This window comes from Mytilus edulis, chromosome 8 (genome assembly GCF_963676685.1).
Source record: "Mytilus edulis chromosome 8, xbMytEdul2.2, whole genome shotgun sequence".
Taxonomy (NCBI): domain Eukaryota; kingdom Metazoa; phylum Mollusca; class Bivalvia; order Mytilida; family Mytilidae; genus Mytilus; species Mytilus edulis.
In genome coordinates this window covers 31,232,216-31,257,124 of record NC_092351.1, presented here as the reverse complement: position 1 = coordinate 31,257,124, position 24,909 = coordinate 31,232,216, and the positions used below count along the sequence as shown (strand labels likewise).

At 31.9% G+C, this 24,909-nt stretch overlaps 1 protein-coding gene across 1 annotated transcript; it reads left to right on the top strand.

Annotated features, from left to right (window-relative positions):
* The first annotated feature begins 1,628 nt into the window (after nt 1-1,628).
* On the top strand, nt 1,629-24,610 carry LOC139484031 (long-chain fatty acid transport protein 6-like). The gene is made up of 16 exons (XM_071267755.1): nt 1,629-1,756; nt 2,885-3,243; nt 5,310-5,420; nt 6,825-7,040; nt 7,218-7,379; nt 7,769-7,893; nt 9,528-9,719; nt 10,399-10,492; nt 10,837-11,035; nt 11,509-11,609; nt 17,903-18,027; nt 19,662-19,853; nt 20,533-20,626; nt 20,971-21,169; nt 21,643-21,740; nt 24,157-24,610. Exons 1-16 carry the CDS (start codon nt 1,722-1,724, stop codon nt 24,477-24,479), a joined length of 2,625 nt encoding a protein of 874 aa, XP_071123856.1. The 5' UTR covers nt 1,629-1,721; the 3' UTR covers nt 24,480-24,610.
* Nucleotides 24,611-24,909: the final 299 nt, after the last annotated feature.

Sequence of the window (24,909 nt, the reverse complement as noted above, 5' to 3'; positions counted from 1 at the left end):
CACATAGTAAACGCCCGTTTACTAGGGTAGACATTAGAAATTTCCATTTCGACCACGTTAACGTAATTATAGTAAACGTGCGTTTACTAGTAAACGGGAGATTTGAAGTTAACTAACGAAATATGTGCACGCGGCGTTAACTTGCGTTTACTTTATGTAATGCTTGGTCTGCACCCAACTGTATTAGGGCGTTAGTTTTCTCGTTTGAATTGTTTTTTGGGGCTTTTTATTGCTGATTATGTGGTATGGGTTTTGTTCGTCGTTGTTGAAGGCCGTACGGTGACCCATGATAGTTGTTAATTTTTGTGGCATGTGGTCTCTTCTTGAGAGCTGAATCTGTCTCATTAGCAAGCATACCGCATCTTATTTTTATGGCCCAATTATGGGCATTATGTTTTCTGGTCTGTCCGTCCGTCCGCTCGTCCGTTTGTCTGTTCGTCCGTCTGTCCCGCTTCATGTTAAAGTTTTTGGTCGAGGTAGTTTTTGATTAAGTTGAACTCCAATCAACTTGAAACTTTTAATGCCAAATTAGAGATTTTCCCCCATTTTCACGGTCCATGAAACATAGAAAATGATAGTGCGGATGGGGTATCCGTGTACTGGGGACACATTCTTGTTATAGGTACATGTATACATTTAATAATCTAGAACTCAGTTATTTTAAACAAGACAACACTGATTAAGCTTCTAACTCAAACAATAGCTTTACATAAAGTGAATTGCAGGATGAGAAATGCTGTATAGCTCAAAACACTAGTCACGGCTTGCCATAATTTTTTCGCCTTTTTTAACCAGCATACATTTATATGGTCCGAGACCACAATTATTTCGTAGTGCATTTCTTTTAGAACATAAATGAAAAATTAAAAAATCCCACCTGCGTTTTCTCAATGAAATTTTTACAGTGTGTTGTACTACTTTTGGGACAAATTATATCAAAATTATAGAAAACTTCATCGGCTCTAACTCAAAATATGGACAATTTTACGTTAAGGGCGTTTTGAAATTTTTTGACAGCTTCCGAAGTGCTAATTTTTAACCTTTTTCAGCTGGACCAAATCACTTCTTTCCTTTAAAATTCTGGACCCAAATTTTTTTACAGTGTAATTTCACCCCTTCCCTCCCCCCACCCCCTACTTGCAATTTGAGGCATTAAACATGGGGAAATACATTTGGAAGGGGTATACAAATTGATGGCAATTGTGTAACCAACTGTCATTCAACACTAGGGTATATATATACGAAAATCAACGGACGACAATTGTGGTCTCGGACCATATGGCAGATGTTTACCAGATCAATACAATATACACCCGGCTATATTTTTTAGTAAATGATTTATTTGAACTTTTGTGAGATTTAGTTTCAATTAGTAAATTAATTTTGTTTCAATAAATTAAAGTAACATTAATTGAATAATTATTAGTTTTCAAAGTTTATACAATGACATGTACATTAAATAAAACTTTGAATTGAATTGAATTGAATTGAATTGAATTAAATCAGGATGTTGATTGTATAAAGGAGTAAATTATCCTTATACATAGAATTACTGCTTACCGTATATCTTAACGGTCAAAGGTCGATTGAGGGTACTTGATAAGGTAAATATCTCCTTTGCAAGAGAACACATTATTACGAGAACACATGCATAAGAAATTGGGCAATTATAATATTCAAAACATTATCAATTCATTTATGCAACTTGTTCATGATGTGACATGTTTGTGCATAGATTAAACTTTAATCTTCTCCCGTGTGTAATGTATTTTTATCGTTAGTTGTTATTCATGTTATTATACCAAGTATGATTGTATGGAACGCACATTTAAGTTTATCGACAAGTACAAAAATTGGAAACTCTACTTTTTCATTTACAGAAATACATATATATAATATTATAATAATAACAGATTCATCGGTAAATTCTTAACAAGTTGACAATTCAATGGTTTTTTTATAAGACAATTGATGAATAAAATAAATTAAATGATATTGAATACATATTCACATTATGATGATTTTTTATATCTTGTATATAATTTATTATGGAAATTTTCTTTATTATTTAGTTTCTGGCATATTATTCTCGACTCCTCAAATTTAGTACATGTGTACTTCATTATTCACTGTTTCAGTGAATTTTTTACCCATTATTCTAAATAATAGTTTAGTTTTAACCCATTGTCAGTTAAAGATATAAAGATATAATTTATCATAGATCAGAGTCAACTTACCACTTTATAATTCAAATAAAAAAATAACAATTATTTGACGAAAACAAAAGACAACATACCACATACAGAGTGTGGCCATAACTTTTTTTCACTTGAGATTTTTAGCTATATATAGTATATAAACTACATTTTTTTTTCAAAAAGATATTTTGGGGTAATTTTTGGTTTGATTTTAAGCAACCTAGTACTAATAGAAGCAGAATTGTCACAGGTTTATTTGCTTATTTGGTTACAGTATTTTTTTAAGGATCATTTTGATTTTTTCACAAGATAAACACAAATTATATTTTCTGTTTAGAAATTCGCTATATATTCAACCAAATTAAATTATAAAAAATTATTGTATGTGTTCACATCAAGAGAAAACAAAAACACATTCAGACAAAACTATTACCAAATAAACCAACATACTTGAGATAATTCTACGTCCTTTAAGGCCTTGTTGATAAAAATCCAGCCATAAATGCCTTCAAAATATTAAAAAAAAATAATAATGTTTTTGTATGAAATATATAGCAAAAATACGCAGGTGACAAATAATTTTGGCCAGGTACTGTAAGTCTGTACATATAAGATTTCCGTTGTAGTCATCAAACCCAATATTAATTTGATGAAATTAAATTGTTATTATACATTTTTCGTTTTAGGATGTTAAAGTTTCTGACAGCATGTTTGGGTGCATTAGGAGCTCTGTATTTGCTGATGCGGATAAAATTTCCATGGTTATATGGAGATATCAAGTTTCTATCAATTGCTATAAAAACTGTTATCCAAATTGAAAAAAGTAAGAGGAAAAAAGAATTACCTATAGATTTATTTGAGAGAACAGCTGATAAGTTTTGTCACAAGCCGATGATAATCCACAAAGAGAGGTCATACAGTTTTATAGAAGTTGACAAAATGGCTAATAAAGTGGCAAACGTGGCTTTGGGTCTTGGGTTGAAGCAAGGTGATACGGTGGCCATAATGGTATATAATGAACCTGCTTTTGTATGGACTTGGTTTGGTAAGCTCATTTAATATCTGTGTGTAAAGAAATGTCTTTGAAGATTGTATTTTTTTTAAATGTTTTGTCTGGTTTTTGAGGCATACGTGAAGAGAGCAAATCTAAGAGTTGCCAAATTAGATATTGGAAGATGTGGTGTGAGTACCAATGAGACAACTCTCCATCAAAATAACAATTTTTAAAAAGTAAACCATTATAGGTCAATGTACGGCCTTCAACACGGAGCCTTGGCTCACACCGAACAACAAGCTATACAAAACCTATTTTATAATTGCCCTTACATTATTAAGGTTAAATTTATTCAGAAAATGAAAACACATTTAATATTTGATGAGTTCTCATGCATCAAGTGAAGTTGAAATAATAGCCTTGATCATTTGTGTTTCTGTATCACCATTAGTGTAAAGTTTGTATTCCAAAGTTTGTATTCCAAACAATTAATTTGATGCCAAATTAAAAACTTATTTATATACTGTACTTCGGGCCAGGTGAGCTAGAAAGTGGAATATTACTATTAATACCGACAATACAAAAGAAGTCATTTTTAGAAATGGTTGGCAACCTGTTAATAACCGCTTTTTCTTTGACAACCAGGAGCTGGAAATTATTAACTCTTACGTTTACTTAGGCATGTTACTACATTTCAACGGAAAGTTCTTGCACTCGCAGAAGAGGATTTCTCAGCAAGGAGCAAGGGCACTTTCTTCCTTATTCGACACGCTCAAGAGAGTTCATATTGAACATTGTCAAGCTTTTTTTGGTTTAACAGTATGGTGGTCTCTATAGTTAACTATGCGTCTGAAATTTAGGGATTTCATCGAGCCAATGAAACTGAACTCGTTCATAATCGTTTTCGTTGCATTATATTTAAGCTTGGAAAAAATATACCAATCGTCTTTTTATGTGTGAACTTGGTCATCTACCTAGTATGTTCATTTTAAGGAAACATAGAATTATAAAATTTTGGTTGCATATAATATATAATAAACCTAACATGGTATATGATATTTATAACCTCTTACGCATTGATGCCTTAAATGGCAAGATAAACTGGGTTTCGAATGTTCGTAATTTATTATCTAGTTAAGGTATGAATTATGTTTCATGGACTGATCAAAAACACACTAAATTGACTAATGTTATATTTGAATATATAAAATGTCGTATAAATGATCAATACTACCGGAACTGGTTTGCTATTTTGAACTATTGTTAAAAACTGTGTTTATATAGGAAATTGAAAATGAGTTTTGTTTAGAAGATTTCATAAAGCATGATTGTAATAGTAATATACTGACCAAACTACGTAGTGGAACATTAAAACTAAATATTGAAGTTGGTCGTTTTGACAATATTGTAAGAGAAAAGCGTATATACATGTAGATATAGGAAGATGTGGTGTGAGTGCCAATGAGACAACTCTCCATCCAAATAACATTTTTTTTAAAGTAAACCATTATAGGTCAATGTACGGCCTTCAACACGGAGCCTTGGCTTACACCAAACAACAAGTTATAAAGGGCCCCAAAATTACTGGTATAAAACCATTCAAACGGAAAAACCAACGATCTAATCTATATAAAATAAAAAAACGAGAAACGAGAAACACGTATTACATAAACAAACGACAACTACGTATATACTTTCATGTGAATTGTATTGAAAATAAGTACCATTTTGTTTTAGTATGTCCTGCTTTTAGATTATTGAGGCTACCTTTTTATACCAAAATATTATTGTTCATGGCCACCTAATATTAAGCTGGTATGTCTTTTATTGGTGTAAATTTCTTTATGCGGCATAGAAGTTAAGATCACAAATTAACATTGCTTACATTGTAACAGTTGTAGTTCTATGCTTGTTATGACCATATTCACCTTATTGTGTTGTTCTCTGTTTGTTTACTGTCATTATTGTAATTATATATTATGTTATTTTCCTATTTATCATTATGTTTGCTTCTGCAATCAAAAAAAATATTCATTCCTCTGCAAGGGTTAAGTAAACATTATTTTTTGATTGACAAAATTGTATGCAAATTTATTTGTTGCATTTCTAATTAACAGGCTTTGAGAAAATTGGAGTTGAAGTTGCTTTCCTAAATTTTAACCAAAGAAAGAAGCCTCTTCTTCACAGTATAATTTCAAGTGAAGCCAAAGCAGTATTTTTTAACTCAGGTAAAGATTATTCATCAATTAAGGTAGGATTTTACATAGATAAATGGACACAAAAATAGGAACACATAATCAAACAGTTATTGGTTGACCATAAAGGGGACTGTAAAAAATAAGTAACCAGAAATCAGAGAATAATTTTGTTCTCTTAAAACTTGTCTTTTAACTTTTAACAAATAAAGGCAACAGTAGTATACCGATGTTCAAACTCGTAAATCCATGGACAAAAAACCAAATCGGGGTAACAAACTAAAACTGAGGGAAACGCATTAAATATAAGAGGAGAACAACGACACAACACTACAATGTAACACACACAGAAACGGACCAAGCAACAGACAAAATCCCACGAGAATAACAAATATAACATCAAAACCAAATACATGAATTTGGGATAGGCAAGTACCGTGACACGTCTTATCGCAATGTGAATTTACACTCAAAAATAAGAGAAAACAAACGACGCAACGTTAAAATCTAACACATACAGAAGCGAACTATAATATAACAATGGCCATATTCCTGACTTGGTACAGGACATTTTTAAAGAAAAAAATGGCGGGTTGAACCTGGTTTTGTGGCATGCCAAACCTCCCCTTTTATAGCCATGTGAAATATAACATTACGATGACAACTCAACACCACAGGACTACAATATAAATAAATTGGAGAATACAATTGACAAAGAAACGCACGAACAACAGCCAACAAAAGGCAACAAGTTGAAAATTTTAATACGCCAGAAGTGCATTTTATCCACACAAGATCTACTAGTGATGCCCAGATACAAAGGTTTGAAAGCCGAAACAAGCACAAAGTCGAACAGCATCGAGGATCAAAAGATCAAAAGATCACAAAATATTCTAGTGTCTTCATTTCAATTCTACGTAAAATAATGTGGCCCTTGGTATTCGAAACCATCTTGGCCTGGTAGTAGTTATATATTAACATGATCGCCTATAGTGCGAGAGGTCATGTATAGAATTCCCAAATCAAGTCCAACCAAATAATTAGTATCAGCTGCTTCTCCACCAAACTCGTGATGTGGGAGTTAGAACAGAGACTTATTCCCAGAATCTGAATAATGTGTAAGTGACATGTTATCCTTGTCCACTTACAGGTTAAAATATCGGTCAGTCCACAACAGATTTCATTGCTATGTTCTTATTTTGCATATGTATTTAACTGGCAATTGGATAATATAATGCCATCAATCATCATCATCATGCCAGTAGCTTTCCATTCGTTTGATGTATTTGAGCTTTTGAGTTTGCCATTTGATTAAGGACTTTCCGTTTTGAATTCCTTTGATTTCGGTATTTTTGTTAATTTACTTACGCACCATAGAGTGGATCTAATTTGCATAGACTCATGTACATTTTGTAACCAAACATTATACCTTTTTAGGTCCCGAACTGTATGCAGCCATAGACGATATCGCTGAGGACTTAGAAAATATCGACTTGTACACTTTTGATTCATCCGATGTCGAAATTTCTTCGAGATTTAGACGCTTAAACTTAGAATTGAAGGCATCACCAGAAGATCGAATACCACGTTCTATGAGATCAAACGTCACTGTGATGTCTACTAATTGTTTAATTTTCACGTCGGGTACAACGGGTAGGTTTTCTGTGAGGTCTTTATGGTAATTATATTTAGGCCTATAGCTTCACGTGATTTTATTCTACAATATGAATTATTTCAAACGACTGTCTTATAGAACCTTATTGCGGATTTCTTTAACCTGTTAATACGTGCTCTTCTCATATGTAATTTCTGTGTGTGTTTTCTTTTTAGGTTTACCGAAACCTGTGATTGTGACACATTTAAAGTGTTTATTTGCTGGATTCCTATTGGCTTACAGAACCAGTACTACTTCAGATGATATCCTCTACACATGTCTCCCCCTTTACCACTCTGCTGGATCAATGTTTGGAGTCGGATCTATAAGAAGATATGGTAAGCCATGATATAATATTTTCTGATGATTACTAGTATAATACTTGTTTGAGCATTGTATTTGGTGCAACAACTAAAGTAAAAGAACACAATTAAGGTTACTTGTATTAGACAAGTGGTTATGATATATGCAACAATGTTATTAAGCAAACTAAAGCTGAACTAAATTAAAATTGCAAATAAAAAAGATGTTTTTTAAAGTTAATTCTTTAAACCAATTGAATGTTATGAGAAATCCAATTTGATGTATCAATAATGCGAAGTTCTATGTTTTGAACGGTTATTATTCTTTTGTAGCGAGATATCATAAAGATCGAAATTCCTTAGATATCAAGATAAAACGTAAATGCTATTTTTTTCTATGAAATGCCACTTACTTTACTTTTAAGGGATAACCATGGTCCTGTCTGAAAGATTTTCTGCCAGCAGGTTTTTCCATGAATGCCGTCAGCATAATGTCACCATAATTCAGTATATAGGAGAAATGTGCCGCTATTTAGTTAATACCCCAAAGGTAGGTCATTTGAAGTTTATTCTAAAGGGAAACATTTATAAATTTTGTTTTGGAGATATCCTGGTGAAGGTAAAACCAGAAAAATGCTACTGGCGCATAAAGTTTGTAAAGTGTTAATTTCATGTGTATTTACATGTAAATCCAAGTATTGTGCGTTGGATGGAGAGTTGTCTGATTAGCACGCATACCACATCTTCTTTTATTTATAGACGTTATCGGTTTGGAAAAAATCTTAATTATGCTTCTTGGTTGTCCCTTTTGTTTTCATATATATTCCACGTTCAAACAGCAATCTAAAAACAGAACACGTACTGTCCCATAGTGTGTCAACCAAAATAACAAAGATAATTTTCTTGATCGATAATCGGTTTGGAAATATTTTTATGTATGCCTATTTTCGGTAGGTCAGTTAGTCAATCACTAAAATGACAAAGTAAAAATATGATAAAATATATTAAAAAAAAATATCGATAATTGAAACAGGTCTTTCCTAAAGCCCTGGTCACAACGAACCTACGACACATCTATGCAGCGCCACGACATGAAAATTGGTCAAAGCGTTAATTCGAGCCTGTGAACAGTATAGGAAACAGCGAAACGCCCGACGTTGGTGGTTTATGCCATTGATATAACGGCGCCTTATGATTGGGCAGAATAGTATACACTGATGCAAGAGTTGGAGCGGGAATCTGCCGGTGATTTTGTTGGATTCATGAGGATGGAGCCTGGCATTTTTCAAGACAGTGACACGACAGTCGTACGGCAGTGGCATGACAGTGGCATGACAGTGACACAACAGGGACTCGACAGCAGCACGCCATGACAAGAAAACCTGAAAAATAGCCCCAAACAACTCATGACTGTCATACGATTGTCGCACTTGACCGACTTGCGACTTACCTACGACAGTACAATTACAATTATTTTTTCTCTGTCGTGTACCAATCGTGGACATGTCGTAGCTGATGTGACCACTCGAAATGTTTTTTGACATTTTGCACGACAGTGCCATGACAACTTTTTTTTATAGATCATCCACGACAAAAACTCGTACGATCTGTTGTGACCGGGGCTTTAGGTAAGACGTTTTGCTATTTATTCAAAAACTTTTATATCTTATATATTTATAAGATATTTTATATAGTTTAAAAGATGTCTTATATTGTTTATAAGATATGATCTTATATAATTTTCTTTATAAGATATTTCATAAATTATGTAAGATATCTTATAAATTGTATAAGATATCTTATAAAATATATAAGATAACTCATAAACTTTAGAAGATGTCTTATACATTAAATAAGATATCTTATATATAAAATATTTATAAGATATTTTATATATAAAATATTTATAAGATGTCTCATATATTTTATAAGATATATCATATACTTTATATCAGTAACATATAAGATATCTTATATATATTAAAGGAGATATCTTATATATTATATGAGATATTTTGAAATTCGAATGAATAGAAAACCGCTTTGCCATACTTTCTATTAGATGTAAAATGTAAACTTTTGTCAAAAAGATTTTACATTATTTCACGGTATCACTATGCGTGTTAAAGGTAAAAATAAACTTGGTCTATATTTACTGATATTAATCTTTATATTTGATTTAAGAGCGCAAATGATACAGATCATTTAGTAACGGCTGCCATTGGTAATGGTTTGAGGAAAGATATATGGAGTGAATTCCAGAACCGTTTTAAGATAGACAATATTATAGAGATTTATGGTGCTACAGAACTTTCATTTGGATTTGGTAATCTCTTCAATGAAGTTGGAGCAACTGGACGAATAACACCTCTATTGGTATGAATACATAGTCTTGATAGGATTGTTTTGTTCTATACATTACATATTTATATTTATATTTGATATTTCATTTTAATGATAATGGTCTTTACAAAATCATAAGTGTATTGATTAATGTGTATAAATGCTACGCTTCTTGTCAAGAGCCTTTAATAGGAACAATAAATATTCTTATTCTTTTTCTTATACATTTGATTTGATATACATGTAGCTGTGTGAAACGTTTCTTATCTTGAGCAAAATGCCGGATGCACATTTCATTTCATTCCAGTACAATCTATAATTTTTATAGCTCGGTTATAATTCCAAAACTAATTTGAATATATGCACATTAGGCGGAAAATTAGGCGATGGCAATACACCTGAGGCCCTGACGGTCCTCTCCTGTAAAAAGAAATCGAAGCCTGTTGTGACCAAATTTATTGACTACGATTAACAGGCACTGCCTATTAATTCTTGGCATGTTTAAATTAACATATGCATTTAGATTAGAACATGTACCTTAAGGGAAAATACATTTTGTTATTTGATGCTAGTATCTTTTTAAATATACTAAATTATTAATCATAAAAATTACTCTTATTACTTTTCAATTCATTTAGATATTATAAAAAAAGAACTCGAGTTTTCGAATCAATTTTGTAAGTTTAAATGTAGAGATATTTTTTTTTCTCAGAAAATTTTACTTCCAATAGCATTTATCAAGTTCGACTCTGATGCTAATCAGCCTGTCCGTAATGATAAAGGAAGATGTGTTCCAGTTGATACGGGTGAGTATTCATTATTTGATATCAAAAAGAAATTTGTTTTTTTCTATTTTATTACCTAGTACACAATTCATTTTCTTTATAAATGTCGAGTTTTCATTAGAATAATGCTAATACATTATAATTTCCAACAATAACACATCATGTCTTATTTAGTCATTGTTTTATCTATCATTCGTAGTGATATTGATCAAGCATCTACTTTTAAATTTAAGCTTAACATAAGGGTCCGTATTAGGGCCTTGTCGAAATTACTTCTATTATATATTAGTTTCTGTATAGAAATACCATGTTGATGCTGATTTTTTATTTCCGTTTGTGATGGGTACGGCACTCTTATATTGTAGGTGAGCCTGGACTTTTGATAATAAGATTTGATAAGCGAATGCCTACTGAGGGATACAAAAACAAAGAAGAAGAAAATAAAAAGAGATTCCTATATAGTGTATTTAAAGATGGGGATAAATACATCAATTCTGGCGACTTGCTTTACATTGATAAAGATTATTACGTATACTTTTATGACAGACTTGGAGATACATTTAGGTAAGACTTGTGTGAGTGATAGATGTATGCCATGTGTCTTTTCAAGAATATCATATCCTTTTATTTTATCATCGTTTAAATGTTCGTATGTATTCAATTAGTTTCCCTGCAGAAACCACATTGTGTCATCCTTTTATACTCACTCAAACCCTGCTATCTTTCAAAATCATAATCCATAATATAAAATACTTTAAAAAAGCTATGGGTTTATTCATATGTATTTTGAAAAAAGAAACTGTGGTACGATTGCAAATGACGTACATTTTTTGTAGAAGGTGAGTGACACTATTTATATCATCGTTCGGCCTTATACAATAATCAAAACCCATATCGCATGGCACTCATTACTGTTTTGATGATGGTTAATGATGATTATAATTAATTTGGTTTTGAGGTTGAAAGGTTATAATAGTCCACTACTGAAGTAAATACTACTCAATCTTAGCTAACCTTTTAATATATTTATTTTATAGATGGAAAGGTGAAAACGTTTCTACTACTGAAGTTGCTAACACTATTTCTGAGCTATCGTTTGTAGCAGATACTTGTGTATATGGTGTAACGGTGCCAGGTAAATAAGGTTACCTTAAACGACATACTTGATGTCAATTTGTTCTTGTATTATATTTTTTCTTATCCTCATACAGGATAAGATGTCATCATATGTTATTGTTCAGGCAACCTAAGAGACGTAGTTCAGTTCATTTAAATTTTTCATGAACAGTATATACATATATGTGTAAAACCTAGGCTGAATATAAATTTATGAGCTAAATCAAATTAGAAGGCATTTTGTTTATTTGCGACATTAATGGCTAAGCACTTGGGCAACAATAAGAATTACTCAATCAGAAGACAACATGATTCGACATAATGTGTTCAATGGAAGATGAACGTCATTATTCTACATAAAATTATACTGATTTATTAAAGTTTACATTAAATCTGTCATCACATTTTTAGATAGACAAGGAACTTAAAAGAGAATTAGTAGTAATGATGCGATCGTTTTACTGTTTTTTAACTTTCGACTTTTGAAACTATGACGAAGAATATATAACGCGTTCTTTGTATAGTCAAGTTATAAGAATGAATGAATGAATGAATCTTTATTTCCTCCATGTATATGAAGATTTTGCATACAAAAAGTAAACAAGCAATAATTTACACAATCAACAAAATATCATACATTATGAGATAAATACATATGAAAAAAAAAGAACAAAAAAAAAAACACACACAAAAAACAACATATAAGTTAAACACACAATGCACAGATTCTAGTATAAACAGCAGAAACACAATGTTTTTCAATCAATGTCTATTCAAAATTCAAAATTAAACCTATTTTCAAATAAAACATGTCTGAATTGTTTAAACATGGGGTAAATATGTTTTGCTACGTAATACATCATTCTAGACCAAACTATAGGATCGAGATCGTATACAGTATTATCAACAGCTCCCAATAGTACTTCAAGAAGGTCATCATCGTCTAAATTGAAAATATCCACGGACTTTTGAATGGGAAGTTCATCCACAATTTTATAGAACATGACATTTCTTTCGGTTAGTAGAACATGACACTCCATTATTAGATGTTTAACGATATCAAAAGATTGTTTGTTACATAGAGTACATGTAGCTTTCTTAATGGCTGCCGATCCTAAAGCTACAAGTACTAACAGTTCGAGTTTTGTATCGGGATATAAAACTGTCAACCGAATTAGTCTATGTTCACAGAGGGTAGGATGAATTTTGGAATACCGTTTGAGTTCATTTCTATTTTCTAAATTACTTTTCCATTTGTTCTCTTCATAAATTTCAATAGACTGACGGACAATTTTCGACCAAAGCACTTTTTCTGGTATGTAATCCTCATTTACATAAGTTTCAAGGAAGGAAAATAGATCGTATTTAACAAGAGTTGTTATAAGATTATATGTTATAGAGTGTTCGGCATTTTCATCCAGTATAATTTGACTGATGCACATGTTGAACAGTTTTTTATGAGTTGTGCCAGATTTACTCCTACATAATCGCCCAAAGAATAAAAGTTTGAATTTGTCGATTACAGCTTCTAATGACCATAGACCAAGGTTACTTGTAGTTGAGTCCGTTGGTGAATATTTGTCCATGCATTGTATATACCGCGCAGCATATCGTTGTGTTCTTTCTAAAAGTTCTGTTTCAGAATTTGAGAGTTGTCCCCATACTTCGCAAGAGTACAATGCTGTAGGAAGAACAAATCGTTTCCATATCAACGTGTTTGTAATCGGTGTAAGGCCTTTTGGGTTTACTCCAGCACTATACAATGAGTGTAGATTTTTCTTTAATTTCTTCGCCGCCTTTTTTGTCCTTTCAAACGTTTTATTATTGTTAGTTATCAATGTACCAGCATAAATTGTATCAGTTTTACACGCTATTGTTGTATTTCCAAGCTTAATGTCAACATCTGTATTATTATTATTAAAAGTCAAGACACAACTTTTTGTTCCGTTATATTTAAGTCTCCATTTACACGCATAAGTTTGAACACAGTCGAGAAGACCTTGTAGACCTTTTGGCGAAGCACTTAGAAGGGTTGTGTCGTCCGCAAGAAGAATGGTAGGAATGTTCAAATAACCAATTCGTATTCCACAATTTGTCGTAATCAGCTGCAATATTAAGTCATTAATGTACAAAGAAAATAGCCAAGATGAGAGTACTCTCCCTTGCCCTACACCCTGCGAAATGGAGAAATTGTCACTAGTGAGTCCATTATATTGCACATGTGCACTAGCAGATTTGTAAGACATAAAAAGAATGTTCCATAGTTTACCAGTTACACCGATTTCTTTCAATTTCAGAAAAAGTCCGTCGTGCCAGATCTTATCAAATGCTTTCTCATTATCTAGAAAACCAACATAAAGTTTAGATTTACTTTTCAAAAACACGTTAATACATTCTTTGAGTGTGTATAAAGCGGGGATAGAACCATGTTCAGGAACAAATCCAAACTGTAAAGGATCAGGAAAAGTCTTGTCTAGTGCGGTAAGCATTTTATTTATTCGATGAAGGACTGTTTTGTCATGTAATTTTCCAAATACGGATGTTAGGACAATAGCTCTGTAACTGTTCGGATTACTCTTGTCTTTGTTATTTCCTTTATATAACGGAATAATTATGCCATGTCTATATAATAATGGTACATATTCGCATTTAAGTATAACATTAAAAATATAACAAATCCATTTCAACAAGGTATTACCACCGTATATTATATGTTCATTGCATACATAGTCCGGGCCTGGCGCCTTACCACATTTTAAAGTTTTAATTTGCTCATATATTTCATCATCAGTGTAGGGCACATCGAAAAAAGCATTAAACGGTTTTCTACTTTGACTGCTATATTCACGAATTTTTTCTGTGACATCCATATAAAAAGATTGATCAAAATTGTCATTTTCATTTTCATTAGGAGTATACAAGTCACTAAAATAGGTACTCCACAACTTGCAAATATCACCGTTGTTAGTAGCTGAATTTCCATCATAATTCAAACAAGTTGCAGGCGATTTTTGTTGTCTATGCTTTCGCACAACACGATAAAAGTGTCCTATGTCCATTTCGGCTGCTTTTTGCACATCAGCAAATTTTTCAGATTCCCATAATCTCTCTGCATTACGTTTGTGTTTTCGAAATTCTCTTTTCTTATCTTTATACTGATTATAAAAAATATTGTCATTGTTACGTACTTTCCCCGTTGACAGCCACGTTTTTCGAGCTTGTCGTTGCTCATTATGATAATAGTCTAAGCTGTTACTCTTCCAGTACGGTTTTAGATAGTGTCTAAATTTTCCAGTAGGAATACACGAATTTGCGGCGATATGTACAACATTTATAATATTTGAGTTTATATGTTCTATGTAATTTTCGTTTATTTCACATGAGTTCAATGGTAAAACTTCAAAGTTTAGTAATTTGTCTAATTCTGTTTGATAATATTTCTTCTCCCATTCATCACATTTCGACCACATTAGAACTTTACGATAAAGATGAAATTTATTTGATGTATTACATAGCAAATTCATATCTAAGATAATCAAAACAGGATAATGATCTGAAACATTAAATGGACAATCATTTCTAACTTCTAAATTTTTAAAGCCATTACAAAAGAATTCTGGAATGAAAATATAATCAATCATAGTTTTACGTGTCATGTCTTTAGACCTAAATGTGAAATCAGGGCCTTTACGACCGGACATTAATGGAACAGGAGATAAATTATTTTTTGTAATGAAGTCTATGACATTTTTTGATTTACTACTTAAACTTGTTACTGTAATATCAGTATTAAAGTCACCACCAATTACTGTTACACAATCAACTGACATTCTATCATAAATACTACATACAGTTTGAAAATATTGTAAATACTCTTCAGTTGAATGATTTGTTGATGGTAGTAAAGTACCTATGATACATAAACTTTCATAACCATGCTTGGATAATTTGACAGCACAAATTCTGTCATTATCAACAAATAAATTATGTGTCTTAAAACCAAGTTTTTTCCTTACAAGAATGGCTACTCCACCAGAGCCTCTGTTTGAATTTACTGAACAAGAGCTAAAACATGAAAATACTCGAAAATCATTTGCTAACTCATATAAAAATGTAATATTATTTCTATTTAACCAGTGTTCAGTTACAATACATATATCAGAATCATTGAGCAAGTTTTCAAAATATGAGGTGCCATACATAGCGCCTCTCATATTCCATGTTGTTATTCGTAACAACATGAGTAACATAACAAATATAATATATAACAGTTTGAACATGAATGTTATTGATGTTTGTTTTGTGGGATATAGTCTCGCCAGTACACGCCTTCTGGCCAGAAGAAGTCATCGTTTTCTACTGCAGCAAAGTCCCTCTCATTGATGTTAACACGAAGAGTATATGTCGCAATGTCTTTGTATTGTCGCTTTGTTAGTAGTTTTACAAAAGTTATATTAACCCCTTTACTTGACGCAAAATGTCTAATTGCAGTATCAACTAGTTCGAAAGGTTTATCAGCAGTTACATTGTAAAGTACGATTCTTCTGGAACGTTTCCTTACAACACCACGAAATACACTTGTATCTCCGTTTGTCACTTGTGTTTGTATTTGTTGAATCTGTTCTGTAGGAACCGGTCTGTCCATCGTATTTGGTCGTGCGTATGAATGCACATAAGTGTTTTTTGTCATTGTGTTTTCCTGATCATATACATGATCCCTCTTTGCGCTATCTATACTTTTGTTTTCGTAATGTAAACTCTGATAATTATCAAGTTCAGAGTTGGCGGTTTTCGACTGTAATTGTATATTTTCATTAGCACTTCGATTTAAAGCCTCACTATAAGACATCGTAGTTTTTCCAAGTGTTTTACATTTCCCATCTATTGATTCTAGTCGGTTAATTATTTTATTTAAAACATTTTGTCTTTGTTCGTCACTTGTGCGTATCTTATCTTCTTGATCTTTCAAATCTTGAGATTGCAGTTTAATTTCTGACCTTAGGCGGGTTACTTTTTCTTTTTCATCATACAATTCTGTTTTTAATGAATAAATTTGTCGATCTTTGTCATGAACAACATTAACAAGACGCTTGATCTCACATTCGAATTTCTCATTTATTGTTTCAATTTTATCGTTTAAAGTTTTTAGGTTTTCATTGAAACTTTGTTTGATTTCGAGAAGTGTTGCTAGTATATATGAATTGCCTTGGGTGCTTGTTTCACGGTTTGTCATTTTGTTGAGAACCTCATGTACACTGTTTTCGCCAGTATCGAAATGTGCATTCGTATTCCGTCTGCCTCGAGAAATTAAAGGTTTCAGTTCATTACTTGTGAGATTGCCCTCAAGAAAATTAAATAAGGTGTAAATGTCATCAGAAAGCTTTTCTTCGATTGACGGTCCGTTTTCACGGTGAGTGCGTTCGATGAGTCTAGATTCTAATAGTACATGTTCTTTTTTCTTGGTTAACTCAAATAGGGAGCTTCTGATAGGTTTTAAATCATCTGTGTCAGTATTTTGTAATAATTCGCTCTTAAAATTATATCTATCTAATTGACCAAACTTTGTCTGGATAATTCTATACATGTCGTCATCATTGAATTGACTATCGGTTATTGATTGTGTTAAATTAATGTTATTTATATGATATTGATCTTCAATTTCGTCTGCAAATAAATCATCATTGACTTGAATATCTTCATGATTGACCGTTAGATCTGTAGTATTTGACGAAGTACTCATTATTTACACCTATGTACATATAATACTACTGTATATAATGTGAGTAGATTTCAACCTTCACTATCATTGTTAAGTATTGGAAATATATGCAATCATCAAAAGTCTTTTCGGAGTCACATTTCAAATATTTCAGCTGATATTATTAATCCGTAGAGACACTTGTACTAGATCATGTAAGAAGAAATTGATGAAAAAGCTTTTAAATCACAGTTTTTTGCTATTTTTCACTCACCGATAGAATCACCGACTAGCTTCTAAGGGCGCATAACTCCTTCTCGTTAAGGTTACTTGTATTAGACAAGTGGTTATGATATTTGCAACAATGTTATTAAGCAAACTAAAGCTGAACTAAATTAAAATTGCAAATAAAAAAGATGTTTTTTAAAGTTAATTCTTTAAACCAATTGAATGTTATGAGAAATCCAATTTGATGTATCAATAATGCGAAGTTCTATGTTTTGAACGGTTATTATTCTTTTGTAGCGAGATATCATAAAGATCGAAATTCCTTAGATATCAAGATAAAACGTAAATGCTATTTTTTTCTATGAAATGCCACTTACTTTACTTTTAAGGGATAACCATGGTCCTGTCTGAAAGATTTTCTGCCAGCAGGTTTTTCCATGAATGCCGTCAGCATAATGTCACCATAATTCAGTATATAGGAGAAATGTGCCGCTATTTAGTTAATACCCCAAAGGTAGGTCATTTGAAGTTTATTCTAAAGGGAAACATTTATAAATTTTGTTTTGGAGATATCCTGGTGAAGGTAAAACCAGAAAAATGCTACTGGCGCATAAAGTTTGTAAAGTGTTAATTTCATGTGTATTTACATGTAAATCCAAGTATTGTGCGTTGGATGGAGAGTTGTCTGATTAGCACGCATACCACATCTTCTTTTATTTATAGACGTTATCGGTTTGGAAAAAATCTTAATTATGCTTCTTGGTTGTCCCTTTTGTTTTCATATATATTCCACGTTCAAACAGCAATCTAAAAACAGAACACGTACTGTCCCATAGTGTGTCAACCAAAATAACAAAGATAATTTTCTTGATCGATAATCGGTTTGGAAATATTTTTATGTATGCCTATTTTCGGTAGGTCAGTTAGTCAATCACTAAAATGACAAAGTAAAAATATGATAAAATATATTAAAAAAAAATATCGATAATTGAAACAGGTCTTTCCTAAAGCCCTGGTCACAACGAACCTACGACACATCTATGCAGCGCCACGACATGAAAATTGGTCAAAGCGTTAATTCGAGCCTGTGAACAGTATAGGAAACAGCGAAACGCCCGACGTTGGTGGTTTATGCCATTGATATAACGGCGCCTTATGATTGGGCAGAATAGTATACACTGATGCAAGAGTTGGAGCGGGAATCTGCCGGTGATTTTGTTGGATTCATGAGGATGGAGCCTGGCATTTTTCAAGACAGTGACACGACAGTCTTACGGCAGTGGCATGACAGTGGCATGACAGTGACACAACAGGGACTCGACAGCAGCACGCCATGACAAGAAAACCTGAAAAATAGCCCCAAACAACTCATGACTGTCATACGATTGTCGCACTTGACCGACTTGCGACTTACCTACGACAGTACAATTACAATTATTTTTTCTCTGTCGTGTACCAATCGTGGACATGTCGTAGCTGATGTGACCACTCGAAATGTTTTTTGACATTTTGCACGACAGTGCCATGACAACTTTTTTTTATAGATCATCCACGACAAAAACTCGTACGATCTGTTGTGACCGGGGCTTTAGGTAAGCCGTTTTGCTATTTATTCAAAAACTTTTATATCTTATATATTTATAAGATATTTTATATAGTTTAAAAGATGTCTTATATTGTTTATAAGATATGATCTTATATAATTTTCTTTATAAGATATTTCATAAATTATGTAAGATATCTTATAAATTGTATAAGATATCTTATAAAATATATAAGATAACTCATAAACTTTAGAAGATGTCTTATACATTAAATAAGATATCTTATATATAAAATATTTATAAGATATTTTATATATAAAATATTTATAAGATGTCTCATATATTTTATAAGATATATCATATACTTTATATCAGTAACATATAAGATATCTTATATATATTAAAGGAGATATCTTATATATTATATGAGATATTTTGAAATTCGAATGAATAGAAAACCGCTTTGCCATACTTTCTATTAGATGTAAAATGTAAACTTTTGTCAAAAAGATTTTACATTATTTCACGGTATCACTATGCGTGTTAAAGGTAAAAATAAACTTGGTCTATATTTACTGATATTAATCTTTATATTTGATTTAAGAGCGCAAATGATACAGATCATTTAGTAACGGCTGCCATTGGTAATGGTTTGAGGAAAGATATATGGAGTGAATTCCAGAACCGTTTTAAGATAGACAATATTATAGAGATTTATGGTGCTACAGAACTTTCATTTGGATTTGGTAATCTCTTCAATGAAGTTGGAGCAACTGGACGAATAACACCTCTATTGGTATGAATACATAGTCTTGATAGGATTGTTTTGTTCTATACATTACATATTTATATTTATATTTGATATTTCATTTTAATGATAATGGTCTTTACAAAATCATAAGTGTATTGATTAATGTGTATAAATGCTACGCTTCTTGTCAAGAGCCTTTAATAGGAACAATAAATATTCTTATTCTTTTTCTTATACATTTGATTTGATATACATGTAGCTGTGTGAAACGTTTCTTATCTTGAGCAAAATGCCGGATGCACATTTCATTTCATTCCAGTACAATCTATAATTTTTATAGCTCGGTTATAATTCCAAAACTAATTTGAATATATGCACATTAGGCGGAAAATTAGGCGATGGCAATACACCTGAGGCCCTGACGGTCCTCTCCTGTAAAAAGAAATCGAAGCCTGTTGTGACCAAATTTATTGACTACGATTAACAGGCACTGCCTATTAATTCTTGGCATGTTTAAATTAACATATGCATTTAGATTAGAACATGTACCTTAAGGGAAAATACATTTTGTTATTTGATGCTAGTATCTTTTTAAATATACTAAATTATTAATCATAAAAATTACTCTTATTACTTTTCAATTCATTTAGATATTATAAAAAAAGAACTCGAGTTTTCGAATCAATTTTGTAAGTTTAAATGTAGAGATATTTTTTTTTCTCAGAAAATTTTACTTCCAATAGCATTTATCAAGTTCGACTCTGATGCTAATCAGCCTGTCCGTAATGATAAAGGAAGATGTGTTCCAGTTGATACGGGTGAGTATTCATTATTTGATATCAAAAAGAAATTTGTTTTTTTCTATTTTATTACCTAGTACACAATTCATTTTCTTTATAAATGTCGAGTTTTCATTAGAATAATGCTAATACATTATAATTTCCAACAATAACACATCATGTCTTATTTAGTCATTGTTTTATCTATCATTCGTAGTGATATTGATCAAGCATCTACTTTTAAATTTAAGCTTAACATAAGGGTCCGTATTAGGGCCTTGTCGAAATTACTTCTATTATATATTAGTTTCTGTATAGAAATACCATGTTGATGCTGATTTTTTATTTCCGTTTGTGATGGGTACGGCACTCTTATATTGTAGGTGAGCCTGGACTTTTGATAATAAGATTTGATAAGCGAATGCCTACTGAGGGATACAAAAACAAAGAAGAAGAAAATAAAAAGAGATTCCTATATAGTGTATTTAAAGATGGGGATAAATACATCAATTCTGGCGACTTGCTTTACATTGATAAAGATTATTACGTATACTTTTATGACAGACTTGGAGATACATTTAGGTAAGACTTGTGTGAGTGATAGATGTATGCCATGTGTCTTTTCAAGAATATCATATCCTTTTATTTTATCATCGTTTAAATGTTCGTATGTATTCAATTAGTTTCCCTGCAGAAACCACATTGTGTCATCCTTTTATACTCACTCAAACCCTGCTATCTTTCAAAATCATAATCCATAATATAAAATACTTTAAAAAAGCTATGGGTTTATTCATATGTATTTTGAAAAAAGAAACTGTGGTACGATTGCAAATGACGTACATTTTTTGTAGAAGGTGAGTGACACTATTTATATCATCGTTCGGCCTTATACAATAATCAAAACCCATATCGCATGGCACTCATTACTGTTTTGATGATGGTTAATGATGATTATAATTAATTTGGTTTTGAGGTTGAAAGGTTATAATAGTCCACTACTGAAGTAAATACTACTCAATCTTAGCTAACCTTTTAATATATTTATTTTATAGATGGAAAGGTGAAAACGTTTCTACTACTGAAGTTGCTAACACTATTTCTGAGCTATCGTTTGTAGCAGATACTTGTGTATATGGTGTAACGGTGCCAGGTAAATAAGGTTACCTTAAACGACATACTTGATGTCAATTTGTTCTTGTATTATATTTTTTCTTATCCTCATACAGGATAAGATGTCATCATATGTTATTGTTCAGGCAACCTAAGAGACGTAGTTCAGTTCATTTAAATTTTTCATGAACAGTATATACATATATGTGTAAAACCTAGGCTGAATATAAATTTATGAGCTAAATCAAATTAGAAGGCATTTTGTTTATTTGCGACATTAATGGCTAAGCACTTGGGCAACAATAAGAATTACTCAATCAGAAGACAACATGATTCGACATAATGTGTTCAATGGAAGATGAACGTCATTATTCTACATAAAATTATACTGATTTATTAAAGTTTACATTAAATCTGTCATCACATTTTTAGATAGACAAGGAACTTAAAAGAGAATTAGTAGTAATGATGCGATCGTTTTACTGTTTTTTAACTTTCGACTTTTGAAACTATGACGAAGAATATATAACGCGTTCTTTGTATAGTCAAGTTATAAGTGTATATGCGTAATACTACAATACAACCGATGCTATACAAAAAATAGACAGATGATGTTTCGTGTTTAGATAAACTTTATTGTTCTAATTCATGATAATATAATATCCGTTCTTCTCTTTGCTGTGACAACTTATGATGATGGTATTGGGCAAGGTAAAGGCAACAGTATTGTACCGATGTTCAAATCTCATAAATCAATATATAATAGGCAGATCGGAGTAAAAAAACTAAAGAAAAACTGAGGAAGTTTCATGAAATTAAAAACGAGCACGACTGAGTATGTCAACATGGAAAAGCTAGAACTCACCAAAGATACCATGCTTATAATTATTTACGTCATACGTTAGCGTCTTTTTCTATGCATTTATTACTCGACATTCAAATCCACATTAAGCCACATAAGGGTAGAGGACAAAATCGATAAATAAACAAATTAGAAATTTATTATGTACCAAGTCAGGAATTCGAGGATTATTGTACATTCGTTTGATGGATTTGAGCTTTTTTTTGCCGTTTACTAAGGGACTTTCCGTTTATAATTTTTCTCGGAATTCGGGTAAACGGTTTTTGTCATTTTACTTTTTTCTAGTAGCTACAGTAACAGAGAAAACATGGCGCTAGTAAGTGGAGACACAGGCATCGTATTAGTCGATCAATTGGAGATAAAAAAAATTTATATGACCAATAATAATCTTCTTATGCCCCACCTACGATAGTAGAGGGGCATTATGTTTTCTGGTCTGTGCGTCCGTTCGTCCGTTCGTTCGTCCGTCCGTCCGTCCGTCCGTTCGTCCGTCCGTCTGTCCCGCTTCAGGTTAAAGTTTTTGGTCGAGGTAGTTTTTGATGAAGTTGAAGTCCAATCGACTTCAAACTTGGTACACATGTTCCCTATGATATGATCTTTTTTAATTTTAATGCCAAATTAAAGATTTTACCCCAATTTCACGGTCCACTGAACATAGAAAATGATAGTGCGAGTGGGGCATTCGTGTACTGAGGACACATTCTTGTTTTTTATTGCTACTTTACCTATGACGACGTTGTAAGTCTCTCCCATTTATTTGTATTGCAGTCCTGTCATGTAATGTTGTAATTTTAATGTTATATTTAACATTGCCATTAAAGCGGGAGGTTTGGCATGCCACAAAATCAGGTCCAACCCACCATTTTTTTCTAAAAATGTCCTGTACCAAGTCAGGAAAATGGCCATTGTTATATTATAGTTCGTTTCTGTGTGTGTTACATTTTAATGTTGTGTTTCTGTTGTGTCGTAGTTTTTCTGTTATATTTTATGCGTTTCCCTCAGTTTTAGTTCGAAACCTGGATAATTTTTTTTCTAAATCGATTTATGAATTTCGAACAGAGGTATACTACTGTTGCCCTTATTCATTGACAACATCACGTGCCCCATTAGTTTCTAGCGATAATTTTTCATATTACTCGACTTTGCTGTGAAAGGAAATTAGAAGTCAGCAAGATCAAAGGAAAATTTCGTAAAATAGCGATAATGATAGTTTCACGTATTGAGTATCGATTTCAGTAGTTCTTCTTCTTAACCCTATAGTTTTTTATGTCTGGATCACATCCGTGTAAATGAAGTTCTTAACACATGAGTTATGTAGTGTGAAATCTTTTAAACTATTATTTTAAATTTAACACCTTTGTTACTACAAACAATACCAATCTTATAACAGCTAATATTTTGTATGTTGGAATTATATTATAACAGCTAATCATTTGTATATTTGAATTATTTTATAACAGCTAATATTTTGTATCTTTGCATTATATTATAACCTGCTAATATTTTGCATGATTGAATTATTTTATGACAGATAATACTTTGTATGTTTGAATTATCTTATAACAGCTAATATTTTGTATGTTTGATAATTCAGGCTGTGAAGGCAGAGCTGGGATGGCAACAATACATTTGGTTGATTCTGACAATTTCGAACCGACTGAAGAAATGCTTTGTAAAATAATGGAACTATGTAGTACACAACTAGCTGGATATGCTATTCCAAGATTCTTACGATTTACTCGATTTCTAGATATTACCTCAACTTTCAAACAAATGAAGAATACGCTTAAAAGGGAAGGGTTTGACATTAACTTGACAATAGAACCAATTTATTATTTTGATATCAGACATAAAAAGTATTGTCAAATCGATAAAGACATATACTCACACATCATCGATAAGCATATTAATTTTTAGCGGACATGATACCTGTATAAAAGTGTCTTCAAATGGCTATCGCTTAGAATATAATTTCAAATATACGTTAATTTCTCTCAAATGTAGTATGCTAAAATGTGTTGACAAAAATTAACCATCCATATTTTAGTTTAAAGTACCTAATTTGTACTGAATATCACTGGATCGGAATAGTTACTTTGGGTTATTCGAGGATATCATGCATGTGTCACAATATTAAGTGAGTCTGCAACGGTAGGATTACTTGGATAGATTATTCAATCAAAAATACACTTTCAAGTTATAATCTGTGTAAATGCACTTGAAAAATGCATTAGTTGACATTATATGTTTCTTTTAATAATTATTTTGTTTTGTTCCTCCTTACGTGTGTATTTGAAGACTTCAGTGTACGTACTTGATGAATGATATATATCAAATTTGGCATGGG